Source organism: Musca vetustissima, unplaced genomic scaffold (genome assembly GCF_032173495.1).
Source record: "Musca vetustissima isolate MV318-11 ecotype Yass unplaced genomic scaffold, APGP_CSIRO_Mvet_v1 utg30608, whole genome shotgun sequence".
NCBI classification, from domain to species: Eukaryota; Metazoa; Arthropoda; class Insecta; order Diptera; family Muscidae; genus Musca; species Musca vetustissima.
In genome coordinates, this window is record NW_026879676.1 from 9 (window position 1) to 14117 (window position 14109).

General features: G+C 32.6%; 1 protein-coding gene across 1 annotated transcript; it reads right to left on the reverse strand.

Annotated features, from left to right (window-relative positions):
• Positions 1–10577: 10577 nt before the first annotated feature.
• On the reverse strand, positions 10578–11494 carry LOC133324708 (brachyurin-like). The gene has a single exon (XM_061533550.1). The coding sequence runs from the start codon at positions 11490–11492 to the stop codon at positions 10578–10580; it is 915 nt and encodes a 304-aa protein (XP_061389534.1). The 5' UTR covers positions 11493–11494.
• Between the last annotated feature and the right edge of the window lie 2615 nt (positions 11495–14109).

Below are 14109 nucleotides of genomic sequence, written 5' to 3' on the forward strand. Positions count from 1 at the left end.
GAAGTCGACTTTTGACCTTTGAGAAAATCGCAAAGTCGACTTTTAAAGATCGACTTTCGATTTTCTTTAAAAATTCTTGGTTATTGGTTTGGTTGGTTATTATTACAATTCTTATAAAAAAATTAAGTTTTTAGTCGATATTGCTTTAGTTGGTAAAATTCGAAAATCGATTTTGAACAGGTTTGATAAAATCGAAAGATCGAAAAGTCGATTTTTTAGTCAAAGGCAAAAATCGAAAAGTCTAAAAATCGACTTTTTGGTCAGAGGCAAAAGTCTAAAAGTCGACTTTTCGCTCGACTACGTATCCCTAGGCATGTATATGAAATAAATTGGCTGTAATTTTAATAGTCATTGAGTTAAAAATCTCCTTAACAAAAATTATCAATATTGGGCCAAGTTTTCAATTAGTCCCATATATTGGTGCGCCAATATATTTAATGTTGAACATTATTTTTTGGGAGCATGAACAATCTACTCTACTATTTGTCAGTATTAAGTTTGAAAATAGAGTCTTTTCTAAAGCTTTCATATCTGATCCACCACCGACTTTGGACCTTTCTTTACTGCTATGATATCAAATATCATAACAAATCTTCATTGTAGAATTTTAAAATCGATAACTCATTCATTCAAAATAAACAAAAACACCTATTCCAAGAATACAATCCAATTTTGTTTCGGTAAACAAAATGCTAATCGAAATTCCCGCATTCCCAAACCATATCGGTGACGTATGCATAAATATGCGCATTATATCCAGACGACATTTTACCGCTACTAAGAGATTCGATATATCTTCTTAATTGCCACAGAGCGAAATTAAATAACAAGAAAAAAAATAACATCGATTAGTAATAAATTGCATTAAAATACTGATCTTTAATTAGGTGAAAATAAATTTGTCAATGACTTGCTTTATTAATCCATATAGCTAAGGGATACCGTTGAATTTCATAAACAAAATATTTTATATATGTATGAACATTTATATAAAATGTCTCGAAAACATTTTATATTAAAAGACGTAGTTGCATATTTAGCTTTTTTTGTATTTCGATATGGTAAACAATACAATTCATTTATGAAAACGCATAAAATTACTAATATCACATACACACATTGATATTAGGATTTGTATAATAAAAATTAGTTTCATCAACGTAGTTTCATTTCGGCAATTATAGAAATTGAATATATTTAGATGTATTATGGACCTCAATTCCCCGTGAATTTTCTTCTTTTCCCCGTTCGACTTATTCTGAACAACATTTCACATTTGTTTTTCCAATTGAAGGGAGAAAACGATATATTATTTGTTTAGAGCATTTTGGAGGCAGAATTTTACTCAAATTTGTATCAACCAAAATCACAAGTTGGCAATTGAACGACAATGATTTTGTTTTCTTCTGTTACACTTCTTGGGAACAAAGATATTTTACAAAGCATCTTCTTACTTGATCAGTCCTTGCATTAGCTTCGTTATCATTGTTTTTATTCCATTTAAATAGATGATTTTACTGCCATCTACCGTTGCCTAGAAGCAACTCTACCACATCCTGGAATTTTGTGCGATGTTGGTTATTAGAATGGGATGTAGCCTTTGTTTTACAAAAAAGTTTCTCTTCCCTTGGGATTCGAAAACGATGTCATCGGCTTGTAGTCTGCCACAGTTTACTATTAGCTCTGTCTGTTAACTCGATATTTGGTAACAATTGTTACCAAATGTTACTAAATGTCTGTTTACACAAAAATCCAGTAAAAGAGAGTCAAGTGAGAGAGCAAGTTTGACAATTGAACAACAACAAAGTTGCTGGAGTTTACTGAAAGAATTTTATTCAGTAAGATTTTGCAACTCAGCCATTTTCTGATCAGCTGTTTGCTGACCAAACACAAAAATTATTTAAAACATTTTTTTTAGTAATGCAAATTTTCATTAAATTAGAAACTAATTCCTTATATATTTTTAGGCAAGTTCCAGATAGAGGGCAATGTATTGATTCAGGGAGCTTAAATGTTCCCGGGGAACATACCAGATCAATTTTTCTTTTATTATTTATTTTATTTTTAATATTAAATGCAACACAAATAATTGTGATCGCCCTTTGTTTCTTAAATCAGCTGTTTATTTGCTAAATCTTACTAAATGTTGTCTGTTTACTTTTCTCAGTATTATCGCAAAAGAGAGTAAAAAAGGCTTACTCTCTGAACTAGAACTTACTGAAGAAATGTTACTGGAAAAGTAACCAGAAACACCTATTATTTCGATACATCACTGGTTTCAGTTAAAAAAATCACCACCTTTTCTAAAAGCGTGTCACAAGATCTATTAATAAGGTAACATTATTAATAGATCTTGGTGTGTAATTTATTTACTTTTAGGCCCCTACCTAAATTCCATGGCATAATTACAGAAGGTAGTTTCATTTGAGAAATTAACCCTTTAACCCTTTTTAATTTGGAACTCATCTATCAAATTAAAATTGTTTGAAAAAGAAATTCCATAAAATTGTATGCATGTCGAAGGGCATATTAAAAAAGATTAAAAATATATACTTTCTGTAAACAAATGTCACCATTTTTTTCGATGTTACAAATTATATTTATAGATTATATAGGGTGGAGACTTCAAGAAAATAAACACTTGTACATTTCGAAGGAGTATATTTTCACGTAAAATAAGAAATGGGTATGTATATGTAAACAAATATCAGCTGACTGACTTTATATAATTTTAATACTATTTTAAGCAGCTATTATTTAGTACCTCGATTTAGAAATTAAGTCGATTTGGAAGTAATAGTCTAAAAATGTTAAATAAATATATTACATTGTATTTGATTCGTTACGACATGTCCCTATTTTATTTATAAGGCGACTAGCATATGCCCGCTACTTCGTTAGCGAATGTGGGTAATATTTATACATGTATTAACATATTACAGTATTTTTCGGTTAATTGCACATCAAAATTTGTTCAATTAACCGAGGAACCAATTATCCGAACCCGCTTACTATGAAATGAAATATTTTTGACCCATCATGTGGTTCAATTAAGCGTGGAAACCAATTAACCGTAGGTTCAATTAACCGAAAAATACTGTATTCTATTTTTACAGAAAACAGCATATGCAAGAAAAACTAAACAATCCACACATTAATATTGACCATTAATTGAATTTGAGTACCATTTAGTACCAAATTTCATGATTCGAACTCAAAAGGTTCACCCAAATCCAAATTTTTCCATTTAACACACATTATTTCCATAAGTACCCTCCTCAACCATCCATCCTCCTCAACTCTATCCGTTCACTCACAAATCAAATTGTACTAAATTTCGTACATAGTAGTACCAATTCCCAAACCTTCCTACGTACCCCAATCCTACACCTCCACAGTGGTCCTAACTCACAATTCCAGGATTTCAACTCTATCGCTTGACACACAATTTAAATTGTACCATATTTAGTACACTTAGTACAAATTTCTAAAACTTCCTACATACCCTAACCCTACAACTCCACAGTGGCTTTATCAAAATTTCAGGATTCCAACTCTATCGGTTCACCCACAATTTAAATTGTACCAAATTTAGTACACAGTAGTACCAATTTCCAAAACTACATACCAAAATGATCCTAAAGTAAAGTTTTAGGAGTCCAACTCTATCGGTTTACCCACAATTCAAATTGTACTAAATATAGTACATAGTAGTACAAATTTCCAAATCTTCCTACATACCCCAATCCTACACAGTGTTCCTAAATCAAAATTTCAGGATTCCAACTATATCGGTTAACCCACAATTTAAATTGTACCAGATTTAGTACACATTTATAAAACTTCTTACATACCCCAACCCTACACCCCTACGGCGATCGTGACTCCAAATTTCATGATTCTAGCTTTATTGGTTCACTTAAAATCAAAATTGTACCAAATTTAGTCCCGTTTAGTACTCATAAGTATTAATTTCTTAAACTGAATCCTGACCCCAATCCCACACCCCTACTACGTTCATATCCCAATCCTACACTCCGACGGTAATGTTAAATTCAAATTTCAGGATTCCAGCTGGATTTGTATATCCAAATGAAATTTGTACCAAATATAGTACCATATAGTACACGTGAGTACGCGCTTTTAAAACCATCTCCTTAAAAGACCCTACATCTCAAAACTAATTCGCATTCCAAATTTCAAGTTTTTAGCTCAATCCATTCACATGGTACGAAATTGTACCAAATTTAGTACTTTTCGCATACTTATAGTTCGAATGTCCAAAAAACACTTTGCAATGTCCTTTCTACACTCCATAAGAGACCCTCATTTAAAATTTAAGAGTTCTACCTCTACCGGTTCGCCAAATACAAATGGTATCACATTTAGTACTTTCCAAAAATCTAGCCTTAGTCGTCACCTTTGGATCAAGAGTGACCCTCACCCAAAATTTCAAGATTCTACCTTCAGCCGTTTCGTCTGGGCGTTGATGAATCGTTAAATAAGTCAGTCAGTCAATCACTTTACTCTTTTATTAGTATGTATAGATTCTGGGGTGCAGCCCTATCCGTTCACACATAATCAAGTTGTACCAAATATAGTACACACAAGTACTATGCTTCCATATCTCAATTGTATATTCCAGCAGTAACCATTATTCCAAATTTTAGGGTTCCAGCTCTCTCCGTTCACCTAAATCCCAATTGTATCAAATCTAGTGCCGTTTAGTACTTTTCGTACACATAAATACGAATTTCCAAAGATGTCTCTAATACCTCAATCTTCGATAGCAATCTTAATTCCAAATTTCAGATTTTCAGCTTCTTCCAAAATCCAAATTGTACTAAATTTAGTACCATTTAGTACCAATAAAAACGAATTTCCTAAACTACCTAAATCCTACACTCCAGCAGCCATTTTAATTCCCAATTTAAAGGCAAAAGATTTAATGTAAATAGTGCACCAAACTCCCAATAGTGGTCCGACTAAAGCAAAATTTTACACAGAGTACTGAATTAGGTCCGGACTGATGTATGAGAAATTTTGTTGGAATCGGTTCAGATTTATATCTAAATATGCTATATAGAGTTTCGTCCAATTTTATGTAAAAATACTGCCAATATTTATCCGATTGAGACAAAATTTTGCACAGCGTACTAAATGAGGTCATGATTGATGAATGCAAAGTTTTGTTGAAATCGGGTCAGATTTAGATATACCTCCCATATATAGTATTGTTCGATTTAATGTAAATAGTGCCCCAAACATCCAATATTGGTACGGTTGAAGCAAAATTTTGCACAGCGTACTAGATTAGGTCCCGACTGATGAATGCGAAATTTTGTTGGAATCGGTTCAGATTTAGATATAGCTGTCATATATAGTTTCGTCCGATTTTATGTAAATGGAGCAATATACTGCCAATATTTATCCGATTGAGACAAAATTTTGCACAGCGTACTAAATTAGGTCATTGACGAATGTGAAGTTTTGTTGAAATCGGTTTAGATTTAGATATAGTTTCGTCCGATTTAAAGTAAATTGTGCACCAAACTCCCAATATTGGTAAGATTGAAGCAAAATTTTGCACAGAGTACTGAATTAGGTCCCGACTGATGTATGCGAAATTTCTATATCTACAGGATATTGTAGATATTAACATGTATTGCATGTACCCATAGCGGTGAAGTGTATCACATAGTCGGCCCCGTCCGACTTTTGAACTTTCCTTACTGGTTTTATTATATTTTTTGCTGTGGAAAAGACATTCTTAGCATTTTTTGTAATCTCTATAGATAAATACTTAACAACCTATAATTCATCATTATTGATATTCGTCAATCACATGGCAGACAATCTCGAAAAATCGCACATATACATAAATTATCAAACGGTGAGACGGTGAATAATGTGCCTAGTATTTGTGTTTGCTTGTATTTAATTATGTGAAGAAAACGCATAAAATCTGGACAATGATCAGAATAAAATAAATGTCAAGATCGATTTGTATAGATAACCGATATGCTAAGATATATACTGGCTGCTAGCACACTATCATCATCATCGTCGAATAAATATGCATGATGATATCGTTGTCGCCTGCTACCCCAAAAGAAGTCCCCTGTCGGTAGTGGTAGCGTGAGACTTAATAATGCATGGTTAGGTGACTAAATCTGGTTTTCCTTTTAAGCTTTCGTTTATCTCTCGAATTGAATCGAAATAAAAGATATTAACTTGACGGAACTACATTCCATTGATTATTGAAAGTCTTATCAATGGCATTCATTCTTTATTGTTGTTTGTCATCGAGCGAATTTGAGAGATGTATTTTGTTGTAGATTTTTTGGTTTTCTGTTTTAATGTTGCCAAATAACTTGGTAATTTATGCAAGAATTCTAAGAAATTCAAATTTAATTTAAAGCATTCGTAATCCGTCAATTGGCGCCAGGTCTCCCTGAAACAAGAAAAAAAAACCTGGAATTTGATGGGCCATCAGTTTTGCTTTGTTTTTTGAAAAACATGTCAATTCGAATAATCACATTTTAATTGGAAATTTATTAAAGTAAATCCCGCAATTTAGTTCTACGAAAACTCTCACTGCGTATTAGAGATTCCGAGAAGAATGTTGCATATGGCGTCAAAAAAGAGATCTTTCGATTGAGAATGTCATTTCACCATTTTCCGTATTTTTAGTTTTTTTCCCGCATTATGTCTCCAAAGTGGCTTTTATTTGGGTTTCAGGAGAATTACAGGACCTAGACTTTTAAAAATATTTTTGAAAATATTTTTTCTTTTCAAACACCATAAAATGGATCATAAAAGCGACCTGTTCTTTGCTCACAAAAATACATGGACGGACGGACAAACGGACATGCATAAATCGACACAGAAAGTGATTCTATGCATATTCTTAAAAGAAGACCCATGGTTCCTTTTGAGAATATGCATCGATTCCTTTTGCCTTTTACAAAGATATGTACAACCAGTAAGGAAAGTAGTAAAGTCAGACGGGGTCGACTATATGATACTCTTCACCACTATGGGTATATTAAACAGGACTATTAACATGAAATTGGATGAAATAAAATATGTAATATTTATCTAAATGTGAATCTACCTAGATCTATCCATAAAGTATGTAAATCGACTTCAAACATATATAAATAGGTCATACGTTAGGCAATGTCTGTACTTCTAGAAAACGCAACTACGTAATTCTATGCTCGATTTTGTAAGTTGTGCAAAATTTGATGTCAATCTGACTAACATGAGGAGTTTGATGCCCAATTTACTTGAAATCGGGCGAAAATATATATGGAAGCTCTATCCAAATATTAAGCGATTTCCAACAAACTTGTCACAGGTTAGGTTATACTAATTTCAGAACGTTTTGTTCCTATCAGCCCATTGGTTCCTTGGTGCGTCAATTACTTAAAATCATTCTATAATAAAAGGGAGCTATATCTAAATCAGGACCGATTTTCACGAAACTTGGCAGACATCATTCTAGGCTCAATTCAGTACGTTATGCCAAATTTAGTGCAAATCGAATGATATATAGAGACTTTGGGGCACCATTTACATGAAATCGGACGAAACTATATATGGGAGTTATTTCTAAATCTGAGACGATTTTCTCGAAACTTGGCAGACATCATTCTAGGTTCAATTCAGTACGTTATGCCAAATTTAGTGCAAATCGAATGATATATAGAGACTTTGGGGCACTATTTACATGAAATCGGACGAAACTATATGTGGGAGGTATATCTAAATCTGGACCGATTTTCACGAAACTCGGCAGACATCACTCTAGGCTCAATTCAGTACGTTATACCAAATTTCGTGCAAATCGAAGGATATATAGGGACTTTGGTGCACCATTTACATGAAATCGGACGAAATTATATATGGGAGTTATTTCTAAATCTGAGACGATTTTCTCGAAACTTGGCAACATCACTCTAGGTTTAATTCAGTACGATATTCCAAATTTCGTGCAAATCGAAAGATATATAGGGACTTTGGGGCACCATTTACATGAAATCGGACGAAACTATATGTGGGAGGTATATCTAAATCTGAACCGATTTTCTCAAAACTTGGCAGACATCACTCTAGGCTCAATTCAGTACGTTATACCAAATTTCATGCAAATCGAAGGATATATAGGGACTTTGGTGCACCATTTACATGAAATCGGACGAAACTATATATGGGAGCTATATCTAAATCTGAACCGATTTTCACGAAACTTGGCAGACATCATTCTAGACCTAAATGATTTGGCTGTACCAAATTTCGTGCAAATCATTAAATCGGTTAAATATATATATGGCAGCTATATCTAAATCTGAACCGATTTCCAATTTCAATAGGATTCGTCCTCGGGCCGAATAAGTGACCTATGCCAAATGTCATCCAATTCGGATCATAAATGCGACCTGTACTTTGTTTACAATTTAACATGGACAGACAGACAGACGGACGGACATGCATAAATCGACTTAGAAAGTGATTCTCAAAAGGAACCATGTGTCTACCTCGTTTCCTTTTGCCTGTTACAAACATATGCACAAAGGCATAATACCCTGTACCACAGTGTGGTGAAGGGTATAAAAACATAATACCCGGTACCCCAGAGTGGTGAAGGGTATAAATAGTTAAAATATTTTTTATCAAAATATGCCCCTAATCAAATGACCCCACTGTGTTTAGCTGACACTGTAACTAATACAAAAATATAACAACAATAACAATATATAAAACAGCCAAAATTTTAATAGCTAAACTAACATAGAAAACGCTAAATCATCTAGACAACTGGGTTAGCCTCATTCCATTGAAACAAAAAAAAAACACGCCACTTAAAATTATAACATAATATTCGGAAAACCCCGGCAAACTTTTAACAACACAAACAAAAAAATTTCACCCTTTACGAATTGAAGCAGCAGACAGCAACAGCAGCATCATTGAATCGTAAACTGGCTGGAACCACGGCGATGACTTACAAATCATGACCAGATTTTACTGAACTGGCAATTTGAAACCGGCAATTTGTGGCGCCAAATTAACGGCAACAACAAATATAATTATTCAAATATTTCAAAAAGACAAACAAACAAATACATAGATTATATCACTGAGAGGATTTTAACCTTTCACAAAAAAAAAAAAAAACAAAAAAAATAGCAAATAATGAAAAAATTAAAACGAAGAAATTCCCCAAAAATGACAATGACAAAAAAATATTGGTAAAAGCTTAAATCAAATTTGTTGTTGTTATTCAAGAAATGTTTTTTTGTTGTTAAGGGGTAAAAACCCAAAGACCTAAAACTCGATATAAGAAGGCGTCATAGAAATAAAAAAACCACGTATTTTTTTTTAATTTTTTGTATATAAATTTCTTTGTGTGTTTTATTTGTTTTGTGAGAGTATTTTGAGTTTGTTTCGCTCTCTTTTTTTATTATGTTAATTATAAACAAATAAAATGTTTGTTTTTGTTTTAATGTTTTTATCTTCTAAGTATATGAGAAACAAAAAAAAAATAATTTATCGTACAAATAAATAAACTGTACTTAATTAAATTCATATGCAAATAAGGAAAATATTTTTTATTATTATTTAAATTTAAAAAAATATATATTTTTCCTCTTTCGAGAACTATGGAAATATTTAATATCACATTTGTTTAATAAAAAGAGAAAGAGAGGTTTTTTAGTTTTATTACTTCCTTTCAAGAAAAATATTAAAGGTTATAAAAATGTTTTATTTCAACAAAAACAATAAAAACAAAATAATTAAATTATGTTACGTTAATAGGAACAACAAAATATGACTAATCATTTAAAAATGTCAATGCTCTCACTCAAAAATTTTACTCTCTCTCTCTCTTTCTCTTTTACACAATTTATATTTTGTTTTGCTCAATGAATTTTCTTCTTAATAATTTTATATATTTCTGTATTTTTCCAATATATATATATATATATGTATTAAATATACATTTTTAATGAAAAAGGAAGTGTTTAGAGATTCTTTTTACAAAGGAGAAAATCGTAACATCTCAATATTTTATTTTAAAAAATAAAATAAGAGAGTAACACGTAAAAATCTAAGTGTTTATATCAGCTGTTTACGAACAGCTGTTATTTGTACCCGAGCAAGCAATACAAATTAAAAACAAAATATTGTCTAGGTCTGGGTAAACTTTTATGGTTAATTATTAATTAGGATTCTCTTAGGATTCTCTTCACATTAAAAAAATGTATAAAATAATCTTTTAAAAATTTGGATTTTTTCAATTTCTCATCACATTTCCTTTTTCACTTTCACATTATTATTATTATTTTTCAAATAAACTAATTCCTGTATTGATGCCTTATAAATAATTGCAATAAATAAATAATAACATGCTTACATACTATAATTACTGGATAGGATCGATTGTAACTACCAATCAAAATAATAAAAAATAAAGCTATTAGGTTCAGTCAGTCATTTCAGATGAGATTCAGCAATAATATTCAATACAGGGGAATCCCTGATTGTTTCGTCTTCACAACACCCTCAATTCACACAATATTGGGATGATCTCTCGGCGTATTGACCATCGATTTATGTTGAACATTATATTGCGGATGATAGCGACCATCATCTAAATGTTTTTGCTTAGGTTGTTGTTGCTTCTGCTGTTGTTGTTGTTGACTTGCATGACTGTTACCAATTTTCGCATCAATCCAATCCAGATAATGTGTAACACGTGTAAAGCCGCCGGGTATATTTGTTTCACAACCATCGGCTGGGCCAAAGCTGGTAATGCCCACCACAACCTGGCTACCCTTCAGCACCAAAGGACCGCCCGAATCTCCCGTGCACACTGTCTCATCTTTCAAGCCCTTGGCACACAAAATACCATCTGTGATAACATCAAATTCATCAGCACACTCGGCATTGGAAATTACCCTCAATTCGGTATACTGCATGGGATCCGAATTGGAAGTTTCGCCAGCTGCACCCCAACCGGTGGCCACAACACGTGAACCCACAAATTGATCATTGCGCAGGCTGTGTGGCAAGGTGGCGGGCTTAATACGCGATGAAAATACCACATCTTCGGGTAGCTTTACCAGGGCAATATCATTGGCAGCCGTGCGAGGATTAAAATGTTCATGGACAATGAATTTGTTGCTGCGCATCACAACCTTGCCCGCTTCCACAGATTCATCGACACTCTTGGTGCCCATATAAACATCGAAGTGGGTCACACCCATGGTACAATGGCCGGCTGTTAGAATCCAACGGTTATCCAGCAGGGTACCACCACACAGTATACGTTTGCGCCACAGCTGTTTGCCAATCAGCATCACTTGGTAGGGGAATTTCTCAATGCGGCCATATTTGGATTGGCCCACGGCATACGATTCACCGGCCTTGATTAAAGTCAAGGCCATTATAAGGCTTATTATAAACAGTCGTAATGCCATCATCATCATCAATACCAATCACTTCACTCTTTTTCAAAACTCTTTCAAATTTGTTGTTATTGATATTTGTTTTCAATTCCACAAAGTTCTATATTCCAAAAGGTTCATTTAATTTGTTTTCTTTTTCTTTTGTTTTTATAAAGCACTTAAATGTTTGTCTCAATTTGTTTTATTCTTTTTGTTTTTTTCAAAATTGTTCCGTTTGTTTTATTTAAAATTTTGTATCTCTTTTGAATACTTTCTTCTGTTGACTTTTGTATTTTCTTGATTTAGCGTGTTGTTCACTATTCAAACTCCCGTTTAAATCTAAACTCATTCTAACTGATCACTGAAATTTTATTTCAAAACCTCGAAAGCGAATCAAATTTGCCGCATTTTGCCATGCCTGCGCGCTTTGATTTTGTGGCTGGTCCGCTTTCGTCTCATCTTCGATTTTTGACGCCAAACACACACACACAGAAACCAAAAACAAAAACAAGTCGGCGCCGTTGTCGCGAGCGTTTGCAACAACAAATCTGGTTTTACGTTTCAAAATATTTTTTTGTTTGTTTGAATTTTTGTGCTCATTTCGCGGTTTTTTTTCTCAGATTAATTTTTTGGGAATTTTTGTTATTATTATTATTTTTTTTTTAAGATTTTCGTCGCCAAAAATGCTGCCGGCGTCAACGTCGACGCTGTCCTATCGTGGAGATTCGCAGTTAAGTTTTTATTGGTTTTTAAACTATTTGGATTGATAGCATTCCCCCCAAAAAACAATCCTGAGATTAATGTCAAATGTGATGGTTTATTGATAACAAGCTGAAAAAGAAAGATGAAGACGAGAAAAACTACTTCCAACCTCTTTAGATACTGTTATCAGTTGCTTAAGGTGGCCAGAGGTTAATGATTTTTTGCTTGCTTGTCCTAAATTGTGCCTAAGTGTATTTCCGCCCAATTAAAATGGGTCATGAAGAAGAAGAAGAATTGTATGTGGTAACTACAGTAAATAATAATTATATTGAATTGTAGCATTAAATACTTTTCATAATCATAATTTAATTAAAATATTTATTAGACTGAAAAAAAATTATAGGCCAATAGACGTGGATACACTAAAAATCCACGTCTATTGGCCTAAATCTGCTTTCAAAATTGTATTTAAAAATCCCCACCTTATGCACTAAATCTGCTTTCAAAATTGTATTTCAAAATCCTTACCGTATGCCCTAAATCTGATTATAAAATTGTATTTCAAAATTCCCCACCTTATGCTCTAAATCTGCTTTCAAAATTGTGTTTCAAAATTCCCCACCTTATGCCCTAAATCAGCTTTCTAAATTATATTTCAAAAATCCCCACCTTATGCCCTAAATCAGGCTTCAAAATTCCCCACCTTATGCCCTAAATCTACTTTCAAAATTCCCCACCTTATGCCCTAAATCAGCTTTCAAAATTATATTTCAAAAATCCACGCTTTATGCCCTAAATCAGGCTTCAAAATTGTATTTCAAAATCCCTACCTTAAGCCCTAAATCAGCTTTTAAAATTATGCCCTAAATCAGCTTTCAAAATTCCCCACCTTATGCCCTAAATCAGGCTTCAAAATTGTATTTCAAAATCCCTACCTTAAGCCCTAAATCAGCTTTAAAAATTGTATTTCAAAATTCCCCACCTTATGCCCTAAATCAGGCTTCAAAATTGTATTTCAAAATCCCTACCTTAAGCCCTAAATCAGCTTTCAAAATTGTATTTCAAAATTCCCCACCTTATGCCCTAAATCAGCTTTCAAAATTGACCTAAATCTGCTTAGAAAAATTTATTTAAAAAATCCACGCCTTTTGACCTAAATCTGCTTAGAAAAATTTATTTAAAAAAATCCACGCCTTTTGACCTAAATCTGCTTAGAAAAATTTATTTAAAAAATCCACGCCTTTTGACCTAAATCTGCTTAGAAAAATTTATTTAAAAAATCCACGCCTTTTGACCTAAATCTGCTTAGAAAAATTTATTTAAAAAATTTACGCCTATTGGCCAAAATCTGCTAAGAAAAATTTATTTAAAAAATCTACGCCTATTGGCCAAAATCTGCTTAAAAAAATTTATTTAAAAAATTCACGCCTATTGACCCAAATCTACTTTCAAAAACTTATTTAAAAAATCCAAAATCTGCTTAGAAAAACTTATTTCAAAAATCCCCGCCTTTTAGCCTAAATCTACTTTCAAAATTTTATTGAAAAAATCCAATTTTGTTTCAATATGGTAACCTTAATATTTTAATGACTGACTCAGTTAATTAAGTGTGAAAATTAAAATCACAATAATTAACAAATTCCTGTTCAGTTCACCGCCCAGCACACAATCTCACATAATGTTCTATTAATTAATTAGATTGGCGCCTTTGACTAATTCAGATTTCCAACAAATTCAAGTCAATGCCTTCAATAAAGTAGATCACAAATTCTGGAATAAATAACAATTAAATTAGCCATTAGATTCGAATCTGTACCCAAATAAAAAAAAAAAAAAAACATCCGTCGAATATACGCATTTTTAAAGGGAATTCTTTTCAAAACGATATAAAAATGAATGAATGACATTGGCTGGCCAAAAGAATTTTGTGACGTCAAGTCCAAAATCGGAA

Excerpts from the sequence above, each read along its gene's own strand:
- LOC133324708 (XM_061533550.1), bottom strand. The coding sequence starts at position 11,492 with ATGATGGCATTACGACTGTTTATAATAAGCCTTATAATGGCCTTGACT.